Source organism: Hydractinia symbiolongicarpus, chromosome 13 (assembly GCF_029227915.1).
Source record: "Hydractinia symbiolongicarpus strain clone_291-10 chromosome 13, HSymV2.1, whole genome shotgun sequence".
NCBI classification, from domain to species: Eukaryota; Metazoa; Cnidaria; class Hydrozoa; order Anthoathecata; family Hydractiniidae; genus Hydractinia; species Hydractinia symbiolongicarpus.
The window spans coordinates 22314387-22333352 of record NC_079887.1 but is presented as its reverse complement, the minus strand read 5'-3'; the positions used below and the strand labels follow the sequence as shown (position 1 = coordinate 22333352).

The 18966-nt window shown below is 32.9% G+C and overlaps 4 protein-coding genes across 4 annotated transcripts; 1 reads left to right on the top strand and 3 right to left on the bottom strand.

Annotated features, from left to right (window-relative positions):
- The first annotated feature begins 112 nt into the window (after positions 1–112).
- On the top strand, positions 113–5793 carry LOC130623328 (4-hydroxyphenylpyruvate dioxygenase-like). Its single transcript, XM_057438799.1, has 12 exons — positions 113–237; positions 322–348; positions 893–955; positions 1125–1229; positions 1562–1613; positions 1942–2024; positions 2418–2507; positions 2727–2830; positions 3640–3880; positions 4565–4636; positions 4886–5125; positions 5515–5793. The coding sequence occupies exons 1-12, from the start codon at positions 235–237 to the stop codon at positions 5596–5598; spliced, it is 1164 nt and encodes a 387-aa protein (XP_057294782.1). The 5' UTR covers positions 113–234; the 3' UTR covers positions 5599–5793.
- A 1665-nt stretch (positions 5794–7458) lies between these two features.
- LOC130623334 (TLC domain-containing protein 3A-like) lies at positions 7459–11135 on the bottom strand. The gene is made up of 4 exons (XM_057438804.1): positions 10358–11135; positions 9715–10018; positions 8714–8809; positions 7459–8567 (listed from the first exon to the last, which is right to left on the bottom strand). The coding sequence occupies exons 1-4, from the start codon at positions 10495–10497 to the stop codon at positions 8115–8117; spliced, it is 993 nt and encodes a 330-aa protein (XP_057294787.1). The 5' UTR covers positions 10498–11135; the 3' UTR covers positions 7459–8114.
- Positions 11136–11283: 148 nt separating this feature from the next.
- Positions 11284–14361, bottom strand: LOC130623327 (heparanase-like). Its single transcript, XM_057438798.1, has 2 exons — positions 14222–14361; positions 11284–13137 (listed from the first exon to the last, which is right to left on the bottom strand). The coding sequence occupies exon 2, from the start codon at positions 13122–13124 to the stop codon at positions 11694–11696; it is 1431 nt and encodes a 476-aa protein (XP_057294781.1). The 5' UTR covers positions 13125–13137; positions 14222–14361; the 3' UTR covers positions 11284–11693.
- Positions 13759–18302, bottom strand: LOC130623336 (uncharacterized). Its single transcript, XM_057438806.1, has 7 exons — positions 18059–18302; positions 17435–17669; positions 17212–17268; positions 16924–17008; positions 16115–16277; positions 15058–15174; positions 13759–14669 (listed from the first exon to the last, which is right to left on the bottom strand). The coding sequence occupies exons 1-7, from the start codon at positions 18236–18238 to the stop codon at positions 14655–14657; spliced, it is 852 nt and encodes a 283-aa protein (XP_057294789.1). The 5' UTR covers positions 18239–18302; the 3' UTR covers positions 13759–14654.
- Between the last annotated feature and the right edge of the window lie 664 nt (positions 18303–18966).

The window sequence follows — 18966 nt, the reverse complement described above, 5'->3', positions numbered from 1 at the left end:
TTTTTTATAACTTCTGAAACATCTTAAACAGATTTATTCTATAGTTTATCTGTCTATTCTACTCAATTTGTCTGTGTTAATCAAATCTGTATCAGCCATTGGTATTCTTACACAAGTTCATCTGCACCTGTTTTTAGTAAGTGTGAACAATAACTAACCATTCAGTGTTTTCTTTACTAATACTAGTAACAAACATACTAACATCGTGGTATCCACCATCCTTTACAATTAATCATGGTAAGTGTGGAACATTTTTTTGAAAGTTTTTTGATGTTGTTGATATGTTTTTGATGTATATACATTTCTTTTTCCATTTTACAGACCACATACCATGACAAAGGCGATAAGGTATGTGTTTCTGTTGCGTATGGCAGTGGTATCGTTAAAATTAATTCTTGAAAATGTTGACAGTTTTTGTTAACTTCGCGAAAATTAGTCCCGCGAAAATTTTAGGATTAATTATCAAAAATTATCGTAATTATTTATTGCGATTTTATTTTTTTATTTATTTTTTAAAAAAGTGTTTTACAATAATTTTTCTTCTGATTTACCTGCCACAATTCATTTCCAGGAACTTGATCACCAGTTAACTCGAATTTTCATTATCTTGAACTATTTTATTGCACCATTCGACTCTCCCTTTAATTCTAACATTCGTTAACCCAACCCCTGAGGCTAATTTTTTCAATAACTCAAACTTTTCACTCGAGAAAACAAAAAACCAAAGCGTACAATTTTCTTTAAATTCGCTAATCTCTTGTCAATTTCGCGAAAATTTCAATTAAGATTTAATATAGGTATACTAATCTTGTGAGTTTTTTTTCCGTCAAAGTATGATTTAATGTAGACCACAAATGTTGTAGTTTTTATTGCGTGTTGAATTGTTTGATAGCCCGAAGTTGGAAAGTTTGTTGCATTTGATCATTGTAGATTTTGGGTTGGAAATGCCAAGCAGGTATTTTACGGTTTATTTTTAATTGGGCTCTCGAATGTAACAACTATGTTTTTGGGAATCAAAATAAATTCTAAACACCAATTGCTTTTCAATACTTTCATTTCTTTTCATTTTCACTATATTTTATTGTTAATACTTATTATTTTTTTTAAATTTTTTTTTTCCACAGGCTGCGTCGTTTTATTGCACCCGATTCGGTTTCGAGCCTTTTTGTTACAAGGGACTGGAAACTGGCTCAAGAGAAATCGCATCTCATGCTATTAAGCAAAATAAGGTATGGAAATGGAAGTAATTGATAAACGACAATGTATTGTTCTGCAGCAAAAACGTTGGAGGAAAAAATTCTCGATTGCCAAGTTATGGCACGTTTAAAAATAAGAAAGTAAAAGAGGGAGAGTTGCTTGTTTACTAGCAAAAGAGGACATCTACTGAAATATTATTTTTATAGATATTTGATTGGTAAATATTTTAAAATTCGCCCGAAATGTGAAGAAAAAAAGATTTCAAAGAAATGAATTTCAATTCCAATTTTAATTTTCTGAAATACTGAGGTATCGTCAGAAGCCTCGCAATTACCTACAAACAGATTTTTTTGATTCTTTTTAGATCATCTTCGTATTCGAGTCACCATACAATCCGACAGGACCAGTAACAGAAGGTGAACTGCTACGCTTTCTTTTGTGATGGAATTTATTACAAATAACATTCAAGGTCGTAGATCATCAATGCTTGTTTTAGCGTCCCTCAAATTAGCCTTCCCTTTTTATAAGTAGCCCTCTTGATACAGCTAACTGGAGCAGTTAGTGGATTGCAATATTAAAGTTAAGGGCGTGTTGGAGGAGGCGCTAATATTTGTAAAATAGACTAGTAAAATAGGATAGTATTTTTGATTTTATAAGCGCCCTGCTTGAATTTGCGCCCTACTTGAACAAATTTTAGTAGAGCTCAGTAACCCATTTAGTCACTGTTTTCATCACACTTTGTAGAACTGGGCACACATCAAATGAAACATGGAGACGGTGTAAAAGATGTGGCGTTTCAAGTTGAAGATTGTGTCAAGTTATATCATGTAAAGTTCATATTTATTCTTTCAGTAACACCGACTACTGAATAATCGGCCACGCCCTTCTGTTACATCAAATAGAACTTCCCAGACTATTTTTTACCAATCCATTTATTTGGAATACGGAAATATATAGTTATTTTTTGTATTGTCTTATTTTTTCGTAATCTAAACATTAAAGTTCCAATTGAATACACGTCCATAATTCCGAATATTGTAATAACTAATCTCCCGGAGCGTTTAAATACGATTATGTAAGAATACAGGTAATCTCGTAGAGAATATTTTTGATAGTTTTCCGAATAAAAGCAAACTTATTAATTCTCCGCAGAAAGTTTTGTATTATGTGTCGAGATGTGCCAATACTTGTTTTCATAGAGTTTTGTTTGTTGTCTTTAGCTGTCAATCAAGCGTGGAGGTGTATCTGTGAAAGAACCCTGGGAGGAAACGGACGAACATGGAACTGTTGTGTTCGCTCAAGTGAAGACTGTACGTATGACATATGCGATTGTAATTTAATCTCGATTTGATTGCGTAAGATATTGTATGAATCTTCACAACAGGCACAAGAAGTTACTCTATTTCTGTATTTAAAGGTAGATACTTCGAACCTGTTGTAGCAATATAGATTCACATTTGATTCGTAAACAACAGGTTCTGTTCAAGGTGTATTTTATTTTTGTTGTTAATTTTTTGGTTTTAATTTAGTACGGTGACACCATCCACACGTTCGTGGAGCGAAAAAATTATGATGGGCCTTTTCTTCCTGGTTTTCGTCCCGTCAAGACGAAAGACACCTTACTAGAGCGATTGTGAGTAAATTACCGAACGCATCACGCGTACCATTTTACCGAACGCTTGATGCGTGCGATATTTTTTAGTTTAATCCTTTTCGAATTCTATTACGTAATTCTCTCGATGATTTTTTAAAATTTGTTTTCTTTATTCATTTTATCCATTATGTTAAATTATTTAATTCACTATTTCATGCTAATTTCGAAAACTGTCTGTGTATATCTTGGTGTTTTTGTGAACGTACTTTTAGAATTATTTACGGGAATTAGTTTTCGCGAGAAGTAAATTTCGTGAGTTTCGCAAAAACAAATAATTTGATTCATAACTTATACTGTTTTTCGAGGGCCATGTTGAAATTCAAATTCACTTTTATGCACAGTTCCACGTAAGTAAATCAGAAGAAATAGCGTGGTTTGTACTTTTAAATAAGAAAAGAAATACTAATTTCCTGGAAATTAATATTTGCGTGTTTCGCGAAACTTACTACTTGCGTATTTCGCGAATAGCGAGTTTCGTAGTAATGTTTAAACTTGTTATTGCAAAAACTCGCGGAATTTCCACTACGTTAAGGTGAACATTACCTCGGTTAGAAAAATGCGAGAAAAAGCGCCTGTATCGCTTGTGATGTAGGCATCGTGATATTAAATGTTCACTAAAAGAGCTGCTGGGTAAAAAACTCAGTCAGTCAAAACCCTTGTTAGAACGTTCCACCAAGGAAAAAACTGAATTATCTCCTATTTTCTTTGTTTTGGTGTATTCTCCATGCCATACCAAACTTTGTAATACAATAGTAAACCCTCTGTTTTTAAACCTCTGGCCTATTTAGACCGAAACCAGGACTTCAATTTATTGATCACGTTGTTGGTAACCAACCCGACCTGCAAATGACGCCGGTAGCCGAAGCGTACGAGAAAAACTTGATGTTTCATCGATTTTGGTCCGTAGATGATTCACAGATTCACACAGAATTCAGTTCTCTAAGGTCTATTGTGGTGACGAATTACGAGGAGACAATTAAAATGCCGATCAACGAGCCTGCAAATGGAAAGAAGAAAAGTCAGATTCAAGTAAGTTATTGCCCTGTTTGAAAGTGTAAGGTTTAGTTTACATTAACCAGATTTAGCTATAAAAAGGCAAGGGCACGTTTACACTGAGCAAATTTATTATTTGAAACTAAGTTTGCCTCTTATTATTTTTTTTTTGTTCTGTCCAAGTCTACCTGACAATTTTGAAATTTTAATCCTTACTTAAATCGGAAAAATTGTGCAAGCAGGCATTGTGTTTTCTTATGACGTGATGAGAATCTCGCAACACACATTGAATATATCTTGTAGTAATGCTTGACCTAGGAGAAGGTTGGACCAAAGTATGTGAAAGCTGCCTGTATCTTTGTCACTTAACCTGTTACCCTAACCTGGGTAATATAGAAAGAAAACTACTGAACGGAATCTGTTGAAAAACGCCCCCTGAATGTTTGACTTTTTAATTCTATTTCTCATTTTGAGGTTTGAAATAAGGGTGAGGATCTGCAATTTGTCATTTAAATTGTGTTATCAAATTTCTTCAAAGAGAACAACAACTTTGATTTGTTTGAAATTTGACAAGAGAGTAGTTACCAGTCTTTTTTTTTGGCACACTCATGCGTAACGTAAGGTGTACTCGTTTATCTGTCATGTATGAATGTGCGTGTGGACAGTTGCATAAACAAAAACAAACTAACAAACAGATCGAAACTTGATTTTGTATTTCAGGAATATGTTGATTACTATGGAGGGGCTGGTGTCCAACATATCGCTTTAAATACCAATGACATCATTACTGCAGTAAGGTTTTCGTTTTCTGCAGAACAACAACTTTTCTGTATATTCTGCGAAACAGTATCCTTACTTTTTATTCTACAGAAAAGCATACCTTTCTTGTATTCTACTGAGTAGCACTCTTTTTTCTACAGAGTAGTGTGTTTATAAATAAATACCTTTAATTTCCGCAGATAATTCCTATCTGCTCTGGCGTACCTTTCCCCCTTTTTAGAGAGCCTCCTTTTGAGAAAAATTTACCTGATATTTATATAGATTAAAAGCATGAAAGAAAGAGGCTGTGAGTTTCTCTCCATCCCAGATACGTATTATGATGCGTTAAGAGAGCGGCTAAAGCTTTCTAAGATCAACGTGAAGGAGTCGATTGACGAGTTACAAAAGTTGAAGATCTTGGTGGATTATGATGACGAAGGTTATCTTCTGCAAATATTTTCAAAACCATGTCAAGACCGACCAACTCTTTTCATAGAAACCATACAGAGAAATAACCACACTGTAAGTATTGCTTTCCCTGTGCCTTTTACATCAGTCTGATTGGTAGGCAACACTATAATAACAAAGACGAGTTAATGAGGACTGAATAATTCATGTTGATGTTTCGTTTTTCGCCATTCTGATAGTTGGCAGACTTGTGGTGAGTAGATAACAAATTTGTGCGTTAGATCAACAGCGCTTGTTTACGAACACCAGAGGCCCTAAACTCTCTTGAAAAGGCCGATCTACACTTGAGGTGAAATTTTAGTTAGTTTTCGGTCAGCGGAACAAACTTATCAACCTGCTTAACCTAGTCGTGATATTGCGCCTAGTGTAAATAAAGCCTTGAGATTGTTTGTGATGTGAACAATGTTTTGTACCATACTGATGTTCTTCTGCGTTTGTTTTAGGGGTTTGGTGCTGGTAATTTTAAAGCATTATTTGAATCGATCGAAATGGACCAAGCAGGTCGCGGAAATCTCACCAAATTATGAAGTTGATTTTATCCGTTCAGATGTGCTAAATTCTTTACCAGTCTCCAAGGACTGCCTGTCCTTTAGGTCAAAATGAATCAGAACGTTTTGTCGTGTCTATACAGAAGATTTGTAGATTTTTTCTTTTTTTTATTCAATTTTTGTTTGTTTTCTTCTAAAAATATGAATACTAGTGTACTTGTGATGCTGCGATAACACGTTTTTAATGTTTACTCAAGATCGTCCCTAGGACCCTTGGACTCTTTTCGCTTTTTTTATATTGGGGACTTCTTTGCGCTTTTCTTATTAGAAAGGCGAAGAGATACAGGCGACCTCTGAAGGAGACAAAATATTGCTTGCCGGAGGGTGTAAAGGGTACCTGGAATTTCGTCTAGAGGGAAGTGTTCTGCAAATTCGCGGGCGCATAAAAAATACCTTATTGTAAATCTAAAGACGAAATTTTCACTCTAAATTTTAAAAAGCAACGGACTGCGCGGGAGTTTTTACAAATGCGTAGGGCCCTACATCTCGGGCGTTTGTTAAGTTTTTTAAGCAAAACTTTCCGCCAATTTTTTTTAACGAAATAGAACACTACTTCAGGCCAAAAAATGGGTTTTTTTTACTGCCGGAAATTCATTTTTTTGTTAGGTTTCAAAAGCAAAAGTAGCACTTCCCTTTACTGTGATTCACACTTAATTTTAATAGAAAATTCCTAAAATTACTTTACCAAACCTGAGATCACGAAAATAAATCCGTGTTTTAGCATTTCACGAAATTAAACTCTCGCGGAAAATTTGAGTTTTATAAATTCGCAAAGATAAATCTTTTATTTTGCTTCGCGAGATTAAATTCCCTCAACAAATTCCTTCCCTTGTCTAAATCTCCCGGGGTTGAATAAGCTTTTCTTCGTACTTTCTAGCCTCGAATGTTCTTACTGATGCTCCGAAAAAGTTACAAAATAAGATAACTCAACAAGAAAATCCGAAATTATAACCCGATTTTGGGACGAAGATAAAGATGTTAAACCAATGTAAGAAATAAAAGGTGTTAAAAAAAGATGTTCCGAATAAAATAATTTCTTGATAAAAAAGTGGTTCCAGGATTAATACGTTCTTAGTTTTCGGCGACATGTGAGCCTTAATGTTCTTATAAAATAGGTTCTTATATGAAGAAAACACGAAAGCGTTGTGTAGCGTTTTTATATTTCATTTGAATGGAACAAATCTTCTATTTCGTGTTTATAAATTAGAAAGACAGTGTAGGGTATTACGTCAGCAATATATGCTGAGTCATCAAAACAATCTACCCAATCAATATTTATGCGTTCACGGTTTTGTGCTTTTTTTTGAGGAAAATTTTTATCACAAGACCAAGGGGTATACTCAGCAGACGCAGAAATTTTCTCACATTTTAAATTATGGCATTTAAAAAAAACGTATTTTAACAGTTTTAGAACTTCATTTAAATTTTATAACAGGAATCGCACAAATTTCACGTCATTGATTTTTATACTTTCCCAAAACATTTTTCAAATAAATTGATTTAATCTTATATTTCGAAGGTGAAAATTTTTAGGCGTGACAAAACTCTCATTATCCATTAGCTCGCAAATTTTTAAAAAGATTAAATATCTATAAAAATGACTTTTGATTTTGCGTAAAACTGAATTCCTGCGAATCAAAAACGTGCATTCAAGCCAATCTCGCTTCCAATCTTATTTTTCGCTTCTTGAAATGTGGTGCTACTAAAAATAACGGAAAGCGTAAAAAAAGATTCTGCGACTTATATGAACATTAAGATAATTAGTAAAAAAAGCCCTAGGGACGAGGTTGTGCATTAAGCAAACAAAATTCCGAGACAACATGCAAATAAAAAACTCGATTTATAATAGAACAATTATAATAGAAGATATTTTATTTTAGTACATAAATAAATAAACAACTTCTTTCCCACGCCTCTTTAAGAGACTAATCTTTTAAAAAGCACTGCATTCACTGCAATCTACGCCCACCCAATGGAAGGGTGGGTGAGGAAGATAATCCCCCACCGCCCTCCGTAAGAGTATATACCGATAATCTCGATGAATAAAGATAAGTTGAATAAATATATAACTAATAAAAAAAAATTTAAAAAAATCGTAAAAATATTTACCCCAGACATATTTGTGACGTCATAATAATGACGTCATTTTGTAATAATAAATATAAAATGTGATAAATAAAGAATATTATACTAGTAGATATTACATGAAATAGTAAAATGAAACTATAAAACTATTCAACAAAGAGGTAATTTATGTAGCAACCTGGGAGTATCAGGGAAGGAGGGAGACACGGCTCCACCTCCCTCTCCTAAAAATTTTCGTCGATCGAACATGTTTAATATGAAAGAGACTTGTGCCGAAACACCCAAACTAGGCGTTTATAATTTAAACTACTGGCTTTGGAGCATGGTAACGAAGTGTTACTGCTACTACCTAAGACTGACAATGGCTCGCGATAAGAGCCGTGTTTCAAATAAAATAATAAAAGAAACAACTAATGGGTTTTCTTGCTCTCAGAATCAATCACATGACCATTCCCATTTATCACGTGACAATTTCCATTCACCACGAGTCCGTCACCATTCACCACGTGATTGCCTTTACTGATCACGTGACCATTCCCATTAACTGCATGACCATTCGTTACCTTTCTATCGTCAGCATGATTACCTTCTACTTTTAACTCCTGCGCGGATTTACTCTTCAACAAATAATTAAAAACTGTTCGAATGATTAAGTAAAACCAGTAAGATTGTAACGCAAAGAAAGCGAAACTTGCGACGTTGCACAACAGTGGAATTTTAAAGGGAACACGATACAGAGGGAGATTCGCATATATTGAGTAGCGGTAGTATAAATATGGAAACGAGCATATTCGTCCGAAGAAGAAGGTGATCATGAAGCACAACCCGTTCACTTCATAAAATACTCCTGATGTTTTGCCAATCTAAACAAATTCAATAAAATTCGATTTACTTTATATTTACCCTTTTTATACGACAAAAAATATTTTATAAAAATTGCAGACTGAGTGCAGAATATAAACAAAGCAGTCATTTTTTAACGCAGAAAAACTACATCCGAACCCCTTACCGTTGTTAATATTCCTCTTGTGGAGTAAAACGGCGTGCTAATTTCCGCTATGAATACACCAGCCATGAAAAATACACCCAAACCACGCCTAGTCAGCTAAAAATAAAAGTTTCGTCATCTTAAGCAAGAAGTCAAGGCAAAGAAGAAGTCGTTGATAGTATTTTTTGTGTAAGTTATTTGAAGATATCTATATAGAAATATTACAAGATACAAAAATGACATTGCCAACCATTCCAACGTAAATGAAGGGAAGTTTCTTAAACACTGCAAATACAACAAATTATCAGAAGACAATATTATCATAACGCGCTTTTTAACCTTTTCCTCCAATCTCTTTAGGAATAGTTAGTCTGATACTAAGGTATTTAAGGTTCAACAGACATTCTGAATATAATCACAGAAATAGGTAGGTCGGGACTTATAGTCACTGTACACGATTTTTTTATAAGCAACACAAAATTTTAGCTAAATCCTAATTATGTTTCTGTACTTTTAGGCTCAGCTGTTGCACAATTAAGTTAACGCGTCAATTGAAATCAAGCTTACCAGTTCGTGTTGCTTATGAAAAGAGAGTGTGTTACCCTCCCCTCCCATTAACTGTTAAGTTAACATAGAGAAACCATCTTTCAACTTGTTAGTTAAAAGAAAATGCGAATACAGAAACAGTATTTAAGCATGTAAACACTGTCTATACTTTGTAAATATATATTTTTTAAAGCTATCAGCCGTAACCGCGGTCATCATCAGTTACGGCTGAAAGCTTTGATACAAACTGTGAGTGTTTATATGCTTATACTGTTTCTGTATTCGCATTTACCTTTAACTAACAATTTAAAAGGTGGTTTCTACATGTTAACTTATTTTTGAGCGACAGAGGCGGGTAAAAATATTCATCAACGACTTTTCTGTTACATTCAATCACTGTCCAAAGTGTCAAAACTCTAGACACACCTTTAACATGTCACACGATTTGAACAAATGTGCAAAAATAAACTTATTACCATGACGACTGCAACAGGCAAGCCTAAACACTGTAAAACAGCATGATGAATGACGATAAATAATTCGCGACGTAGAAACGCTTTCACTAACTGCTTCATATTGCGATTATTAAGTTTTTTCGCGTCTCTTAGCTTTTCGACGAACCCTCTATACATGACTATAATGTCATACGCAAAGTAACCGCACATTAAGATAGTGTAGGTCTCCAACACGGTGTCTGGTTGATGCATAATGTCTGTTGTTGAAACGAGCGTTCGAGCAGCTATGACGGAGGTCACTAATGCGAACACACCTGACACGATTCTAAAACGTAAAAGATGGAGATAATTATACAGACTTGAGCAGTTACCACCAGTAATCTTGGAAAATGGTCAAAATATGTATTATAATTCGTTGGCCCTTCTTCCAAAGGTGGCTCTGGTCACCCCATTAAAAAAAATGAAAAAAAGTTAGTGCCGATGAATTAGTGCCAAAAAATTCTTAGGAGTAACACAACAAAATATCTTTCGAGGCATTTGCAACAGCCACAAGAAAATCCATTTTTTAAAAGTGATCACCCTTTTAACATTTAACAGAGGATTGAACAAATTCAAAAAAATAATTTAATTATACTCAACAAACTTTCCAGAACAACTCTCTTACTTTGTCGATATAACATAACGCTGTCCATACGTTAAACTATTAGTCATCGTTTGTAACAACGTCCTCAGTAAAAAGTGAAATGTGTAGAGAACAAGAATACAACCAAAAAAACAATGCACCACATAATCTACTAACGCCATCTTTATTCTGTATTTTATTACCTATCCAGATTATAAGGAAGAAAACATTCACAGCCATGCCAACAAAACACACATTTTTTTTAAAAACTCGTTTATAGGAAATATAAGGTTCAGGGCATACATACTGCAAACTACTAACACACAAAATATTAGCAAAATTTACAGAATCTAGAACATAGCACAAATAAAGAAGAGTGTACGTGTTTTTTTAAAAGACTGCATTACAAGTTACAAGCATCCAGGCTAAACCAAACTACTAACTCACGAAACATTGGCGAAATTAAAGCTTTACAGAATCTAGAACAGAGCACAAATAGAAAAGAATATACGTTTGTTTATTAGTTGTTTCAAAAAACTGAATTACAATTTACAAATATCCAGGCTAAACCCAAGTTAAAGAACATCTAGGCTAAACTCATAGCTTCTTATTTAGAAAGAAATATGCACTTCCTCTTTTGTATTAACAACTTGTATTTTCACACAACAACCACATAACAACATACAACACTAACTGTATCATAAAAAAAAAACATAACACCATTGCGATTTCTGAACAGTTCATATCTTGTTAAAATAATCTTGCAAGATTGACATAACAAAAGTACAATCGCATTTATAAAAACAACGTCACAGTTAGGTGTAAAGCATGTCCTTTCACATTGCTAATCCTTTTCTTAAATAGAAAGTAGACAAAACGTATCCAATATAAACATTGCAGAACACAAAACTTCTGGTTTGCAAAAATGTGTTTATACACAGACAGATAACACTATATAACAAAGGTCATCAACACACAACTTTGTGATTGTATTACAGCTAAATTTAACAACAGCTAGTAAAAATTTTACAAAATTAAAATTTTTTATCTAAAAAACAAATATTGCAGAACATAAAACTTCTGGTCTGCAAATAATACTTTGACACACACAAAAGGCTATATAAAAAAGGTTTACAATATATAAATTTTATTTAAAACTCAAAATATATATACATCTGGGAATCTAACAAATTCAAGTAAACAGACCGCAACAGTACAAAAATGTTACACATACTAATCTGTTTAGAGTGCATATTGCATGAAATACACAAAGGTGCTTCTAATAAATTCTAATTTTTACAATCCTAATGATATTTCCAGAAATATTATCTAAACAAAGGCTGTTTAAATCAGTAATGGACAACCTTAGAAAACAGTATTACACAACATTACAAGCAGAGGCATACGAACCAATAACAACAAAATAACCATAAGATAAAGCTGGTAAAATAAATGGTTGTTTAACTCGGACAGGATCCAAATCAGGGACCACAGTGTCATTAACCATTTTTAAAACATGTCCGTTTAACTTTACAGAATTATCAGTTAGCCTTCCATTTGCAGGTGTGAATAAATATTGGTCAGCATTTAAAGACTTGAAATCATTTTGAAGATAAATTCTTGCTTCTTCTGTTGGGTTTATATTCAAAGCCATCAAAATTACAGATCCAGGTTGATAACCACGCCCACTGAACCGATTGACACAATGCGCATACACACGGATTTCCCTCCCAGATTCAAGGTAACCGGTAATTTTTAAGACCGTTCTTCCCATAAGTTGCTTGTACAGTAACGAACTCCAGTAATCGGGATTCGGGTTATAATGACTGTCCAGCAAGGAGTAATACCCACCTTTTAAAGATTGCCGCATCACAATGCTAATATTCATCTGTGCTGCAATCCCTAACTTATCAAGCCAAACAAAACCTGAAGCAAACGATTCTCCAACTTGGCGACTCCCTCCACCGTAGGTGCTGGAGGTTTCGCCAATCCATACAGGTGGAGCGGGGAATTTTGTAAAGGATGATTTAATTATTGACAATGCTTCTCTGCAATAACCTAAAAACTTGTCAAGATATGTCACTGATGTAAAATTTTTTGTGGTAATATTATTGCTTGATGAATAATAGTGATGAAACGTGACAGCGTCAAGGACATTTTCTTGCACACTTGACAAAAACTTTCCAAAATAATGATAACGGTCCAGAGTAGCCACATCGGGACCGACAAGCATGGCTTGGTTTCGTGTCTTTTCATTTAAAATTAGACGCAACAAATAAAAATCTTTAGCTAATTGTTCAGGAGGAATTGTTATATTAAGATGACTAGGGTACAAGTCAGGTTCATTACCCAATTCAAACTGTACAAAATAACCCTTCTCTATAATATAATCGATAAGCTCCACTGCATTGGTTGGATCCCAAGACCCATCAGGTTTTCTTTCCAAAGAGTTCAGGTCAAAAATAAGTTTCCATCTAACATCATAGGAAAACTTACATAATTCATCAAACTCTGTGGCATTAAAACGATACATCGTAGGTTCAAACTCAATATGATCAGCTGCTGTGCCACCAATTCGAAAGTAAAACTCGGCTCGGTTTTCATGACCAGTTAATCCTTTAGCCAACGAAAGCAACTTTTCTGAGTCTAAATCTATGTGTTTAAAATCAAATTTAAGTGCATCAGAACCAAGAGTCAGCGATAAGAAATTGTTATCCACAATTGCAGCTGGTTTTGAAAGGTCAATTTTGATGGGCATATCCAAGCCCAAACACAACTGCACAAATGCTGCAATGAAAACAAGCTTCATCTTTAATGTATATCTAAAACATCAAAACAAAAAGGAACAACCTTTTAGCAGAACAGGTAATTAATAAATTCTCAAGATTCGTGAAATAAAATACCAACATAGTGCAATTATAATAGACAGTTTAGAAACATACAGTATCAAGATCTAACTAGGAAAAGTATAAAAATATGAAATGTTGGAAAAATAATTATATAATCAATACGTGAGTATGATAAATAATCAAGTCATGTTACCATGACAACCTCACCAAAAGATTACTTCAATTTTTTGAAAGTAATACTCTTATCTAACCATGATAACAAGGAAATGAATAAACAAAATAACTCAAAGAAGAGTATTTGTAACTTGCTCGTAGTCCAAAAACGAAAGTTAATCGTTCCAAACAAATGCCAATTGTAAATAGTTTGTCCATTTGAGTTGAGTAAAATAAAGCTTAAATAAAAAAAGTTTAACATAGAGATTATCCAATCTGATTTCACTGCATATCATCCATTCAGAGCTCATGGAGTAATTATCCAATCACAGTTTATTTTATGATTATCCAATCAGAGTTCACTGTGGAGTCATCAAAGCTTTTAAAACAGATAAAATGTTATCTGTGTATTATTTTGAAGGGTCAAGAGTAAACATTGAGAAAAAAAGATACTAAAATCTATTTTAACTTATTTGTCAACCAATCAGATACAAGCACTTGTGATGATATCTAGTCACAACAGAGACCGGCTTATATAAAATATTATATTCACAAATACTATTCTATTCCGAAAACTCCCAAAAATCCAGGAAATTAAAAAAGTAAATAGCTGTTTCTTTTCAAAAAGGATTCTGGAAAGACTGATATGTGACAAAAATATTTTCATGTTATCAATAAAAAATAAATCTGACTTCAAAGGAAACACTGACAACGATTTCTTTCGTGCTAACTTTAGTGATTACCGGGTTTAGTTCTTCTTGTTACTTTGACTGTTCATCGCCATTTTTTTTCCTTTTATTTTATTACAACATAAATGTAATTTTACCATTCAAAGCAGAATTCAAAACTAGACAGTGAAAAAAAAATCCTAAATTTATAACATTTAGTTCAGTAAGTTACAAACCTGCATGCACTTCAGATTATATTTTAAAAAGAGTTGATTGAACTTGATAACGCTACTTTTCATTCATGTTTTAAAAATAAGGTCCATTAAAATTATTAATTTCATAATTCCATACTTTTATTCTTTCAAGTAAAAATAAGCTACTTTCATTTTTGCAAAACTTTATTTTATAAATTCAACATAATCTGTTTATATTATAAAAATTCATAATTAGCATCTTAGTTAATAAGAAACAACATATTTTTATACACATATGCGAAACTTCCTAAAATATATTATCATAAAAGAAATATAAGTTAATTATTCATTTTGAAATAGAAAAAAATACACCACCATATAGTAAACACATATTATAAATAAAGAATAAATAATTCAGAAAAATCCGATTACATATAAGCTCTTTAAAATTTTCACATAGAAGAGGTTTCTTGTACTAACTCTGTAAGATCTAAAAAAAAAAGAAAAAGAAATACAAAAAGAACCATATAAGGGTCTCATTTATATTCTGTGCAAATGTTGGTTGCTTCTCAACTCAACAATGGGTTGACTAAAATACTGTAGTTAGTTAATTTTTAAAAAAAGGTGAATGGATTGTCTTTTAGAATAAATGCAAAATAAAAATAGTTTCCACTACAACCACCATTATGGTTATCTAGGACTTTTTTGAAAATACAGGTTCAAATTACTGACTTTAACAACTGCTTAAAATAACATGGTCAGGCCTATAAGCATCGTAGAAGTGTCAGGTGATAAGCTTGCGAAGTTGTAAACAGTCAAAAACTTTGAAGTAAAAATAATATACAATAGTAAATAAAAGATGTGCAATCTTATCTAACCTTTTGGTCCTGTTTTGATCGGCTTTTTAACACAGCAAATATCAACATGGATAACAGGACAACAAAAAATATATATGAAGAGATGTGAAGACGATATTTGATTTTAGCTTTCTCCAACTAAAACAACAAAAATAAAACATTAAGTACCAAAAACAGGGTTTTCTTCACAGTTAATATGCAAGCTGATGTGTTTCAAACATGTCATGCCCTCTGCTATAATTAAAAACAGTCCTAAAAAGAGCGAGAAATCATTTAGCTCTCATCCAAACAGCAATGAAAAATAATCAACCAAAGGTATTTATATTTAATTAAGGTTAGGACAATAAAAAATGACTCAAAAAAAATAAATGTGTTTATTAAATAATTTTTCTTCATTAACATTTATCTTTAAAGAGTTGTTTTGACTTCTTTCAAAATTTGACTAGGCAAGGGTATGATGCATCTTGGCATTTAGTCAGGGATTTTAGACTTAAGAGGGCTAGGGTTTGCATTTGCGACCTTGGTCAATATTCAAAAAATCTCAAAAAAAAAGCTTAGCAAAAAAACCAATTGAAAAAACTTAATCCTACAAAAAAAATTATTTTCTTAAATTCCTCTTTTTTTCTTAATAAAACCGCTTGTTTGCAAATGTATGATCGCTAAATATTTGTTTAACAACAGATTTAAAAATAGAAAATCCATAAAAGAAGACCAAATATGGATAATAATAAATCCCACAAAACATATCCAGCGAAAATTTAACCCACTTTAATTCTCATAGCCCTATGAGCACTAGAAGTGGGTTAAATTGCCTGTGACTTCTTTAACTAGGCATTAATTATGTTAGGCATGTAATTGAGTGTTAGATTTTGTGACATTTCGTAACTTTTTGGGCCTTGTGATGAAAAAAACTGAAATTGGTTTGTATCAATGAATTCTACAAGTTTCATCACCTAATCATATAAGCAGTCCTGTATTTATGGCCAGGGGACACTTCATGTCCACTCCCTATGCTACACTAGACAAAAAAGATTGTTAATAACGTTAGGGCTAATGTATTCACAGTTAAACAACATACCACATTTAAAAACACCTTAACATCTTGTCCAAGGATTGGATTTAGGTGCATTTGTAAGCCAGATTCACACTGTGATCTTTTGTTTCTTTCCGCTTTCTTTTGATCCATGTATATCATTGAGTAATTTGATTTGTACTGTGATGGATTACATGTAGGTTGCAACCTAAAAAACATGTATTTATTGATTATAGAAACCTTAGAAATGCATCCAAACTGTCAAATATTTATATTATATATGTCGAGGATAGGGACATTATTGCTTCAACTATGTACCTCCATAGTTCCGGTTTTTTCAGGAGGTGTACAATAGCACAAACACATCCTTGCATTCAGTCAAATTGATTAGGGAATGCTATTAAGCACATGCAAAATGTCAAATTTTACAGAAAGTTGACCAATGTTACACACTTGGAAACACACATAAAACACACATAAATACTTGACATATGTTTTTGGCTTCCTGATACATGCCTGTGAGTTGTGCCATTTTTAAGGCAGTTTGTTTTGCAAGGACTTGGGTTAAATTGAAAATTTAGATGGAAATTGACAATAATTTATTTATTTATTTTATATTTTAGGTGGTGTTTAAGACAATATTTCAAATTGATATTCTTGTAATTTTAGGAAACAATATTCTCAGAATCAATGCAATCTTATATTTATTATAAATATCGATTTGTAAACTAAGTTTTGTAATGGCAAAAGAGAGGCAAAAGTAGTTTTTTAGACACTAAGCCTTCATAACACTTTTTAAAGGTTAAAAAAGGAATTATTGCTTTTCTTAGAAGTGGAGGGCAGGGCATACTTACATTTCACCTCCAGGCAAAGCATCTCTTTTAATTTGCAACACAACACATGATTCCATATGATTGCATGTGTCATTAAGGCAATTTTCTGAAAGTAAGACAAAAAAGTAAAAAGTCCAGAATGAATAGTATATATGGTGTTAACATTTTTGAATGAATAGTTTCTTGCAAAGCCCAGTAAAAAGATCACTTAATAAATTTACACTTATCACAAATTTTGAGAAAAATACACTAAGGCAAGTAGATGAGGTAGGCAATAATTAATAGGAATAAAAAATTCAAAAGATCAACCTGGTTTCCATGCTTTTTTAAGAAATACATGTAATGCAACGCTGTGAATGTGGTTATCTAAATAAAGCAAAATCATTTTTACTACAACAAAAACTTCACCAATAAAACTGTCTGTCTGTTGTGAGAAACACAGAAACTACCTAATAACACTCCTCTAAAATGGTGTTAAATTCATGTTTCAGAGCCTAAAAAGTTTTGCAACATATATAGAAGATATACATACCATGATTAAACAACAAAAAATATGGCATAACACCAGATATTTCTGAGATAAGATTTGAATGCGAAAAGTTTCCCTGGACTGTCAACATTGGAAATAAGGGCAATGAAATGTTTACAAATTCTGTATCACCAAATCTTTTAAGTTCTTTTTTAATGTCTGTGTGATTGAGTTGTTTGGTGTAGTTTGTTAGACAAAACGTGAGCACGCCAAGTTTTTTGAGAAGATTTGAATATCCCTAAAATAAAATAACTGCATGTAATGTATAGAATATTCAAGTTTTTCCAAGGATGCTTTATCTTTGTGCCACTTAGAAAAATTTTGGATTTCTAAAATATGCGTGAATGTAACATACTTTGTTTAAAAATAAAAATTATTTACTGTATAAATATTGATGAACACAAAATCAGAAAACAAGTTGTTCAAAATATAACACATGCATAATCACACATTGTTTTTGTTCATGGATTCGCTTGGTAAAGAAGGCCTATTTTATGGCCCACACTTCTTTGGGTCGTTCACATTTAGCAGCCAAATTGGGGTGCATTGCAGGGTGTATATAAATGTAAAAAAATTCTAAACAAATAAAGAAACTCTACAATGTATTTAAACTATGTATTCTCTCACCTTTGTTGCTTCCAGATCTGGCATTTGATTATACTGGACATATACAGCAAGTGTAAATAAACTACAGCATAACGCTGCTACAACCAAGATCATGATTGTTACAGGTGGTCTTGAAATTATAAACCGTGACAGGTTTCCGCCAAATGTACCAATAAACCAATTGCTACGATCAGATGGCATATTTTCTGTTTATTCCTCATCAGTTTTTTTTATATACTGGGTCTAAATAAGACATTAAACAGTAAAAAAAATTTTTGCCTAATGAATGTGACGACTGTAATGTAACTGTTTTCAAATTTAATGTAACCACAAAAAAATCACTGTTAAGCTTCATGTAAAAGCAAATTTTTATCTTTTAAGTTAATCGCCTGTGGTATTTATGTTTTGCCCAGAAAAAATTCACTGTAAAAAATAGTCTTTACTTTCGTCATACAGTCTTCGTACAATTGCATACCATAACTAGGTAGATAACACTAGGTTGAGGATGGCTAGTGTAAATGTTGGTACTCTGAGAGGTAGAGCAGGTGAAGTAGTTGCAATGTTAGAATGCAGATCTGTTGATATGTGTTGTGTTCAGGAAGTCAGGTGGAGAGGAGCTTCAGTGAGATTTGTGGAAGGTAGGAGGGCAAGGTATAAGCTTTTTTGGATTGGTAATAGTGATGGATATGAAGGAGTTGGCATATTCGTTGCAGAGAAGTGGGTAGAAAAAGTAATAGATGTTATCCGTGGTAATAGTCATATTATAGTGATAAAGTTTTTGATAGGTAATAGGATTGTAACTTTTCTGTCAGTTTATGCTCCACAGTGTGGACTCAGTGAGGAAGATAAAGATAAGTTTTATGATGAGTTAATAGCAGTCACATCAAAGTTTGGAGACACTGAACTTGTCATGGTGGGCGGCATCATGT

Excerpts from the sequence above, each read along its gene's own strand:
- LOC130623336 (XM_057438806.1), bottom strand. The coding sequence starts at position 18,238 with ATGCCATCTGATCGTAGCAATTGGTTTATTGGTACATTTGGCGGAAAC. Across the intron at positions 17,670-18,058 it reads CAGATCTGGAAGCAACAAAG|GGATATTCAAATCTTCTCAA; the intron begins GTGAGAGAATAC and ends ATTTTATTTTAG. Across the intron at positions 17,269-17,434 it reads TTTTTTGTTGTTTAATCATG|ATAACCACATTCACAGCGTT; the intron begins GTATGTATATCT and ends TGCTTTATTTAG.
- LOC130623334 (XM_057438804.1), bottom strand. The coding sequence starts at position 10,497 with ATGGCGTTAGTAGATTATGTGGTGCATTGTTTTTTTGGTTGTATTCTT. Across the intron at positions 10,019-10,357 it reads CGTTATGTTATATCGACAAA|AATCGTGTCAGGTGTGTTCG; the intron begins GTAAGAGAGTTG and ends TTTACGTTTTAG. Across the intron at positions 8,810-9,714 it reads TGCCTGTTGCAGTCGTCATG|CTGACTAGGCGTGGTTTGGG; the intron begins GTAATAAGTTTA and ends TTTTATTTTTAG.
- LOC130623327 (XM_057438798.1), bottom strand. The coding sequence starts at position 13,124 with ATGAAGCTTGTTTTCATTGCAGCATTTGTGCAGTTGTGTTTGGGCTTG.
- LOC130623328 (XM_057438799.1), top strand. Across the intron at positions 1,614-1,941 it reads GACAGGACCAGTAACAGAAG|AACTGGGCACACATCAAATG; the intron begins GTGAACTGCTAC and ends CACACTTTGTAG. Across the intron at positions 4,637-4,885 it reads CCAATGACATCATTACTGCA|ATTAAAAGCATGAAAGAAAG; the intron begins GTAAGGTTTTCG and ends ATATTTATATAG.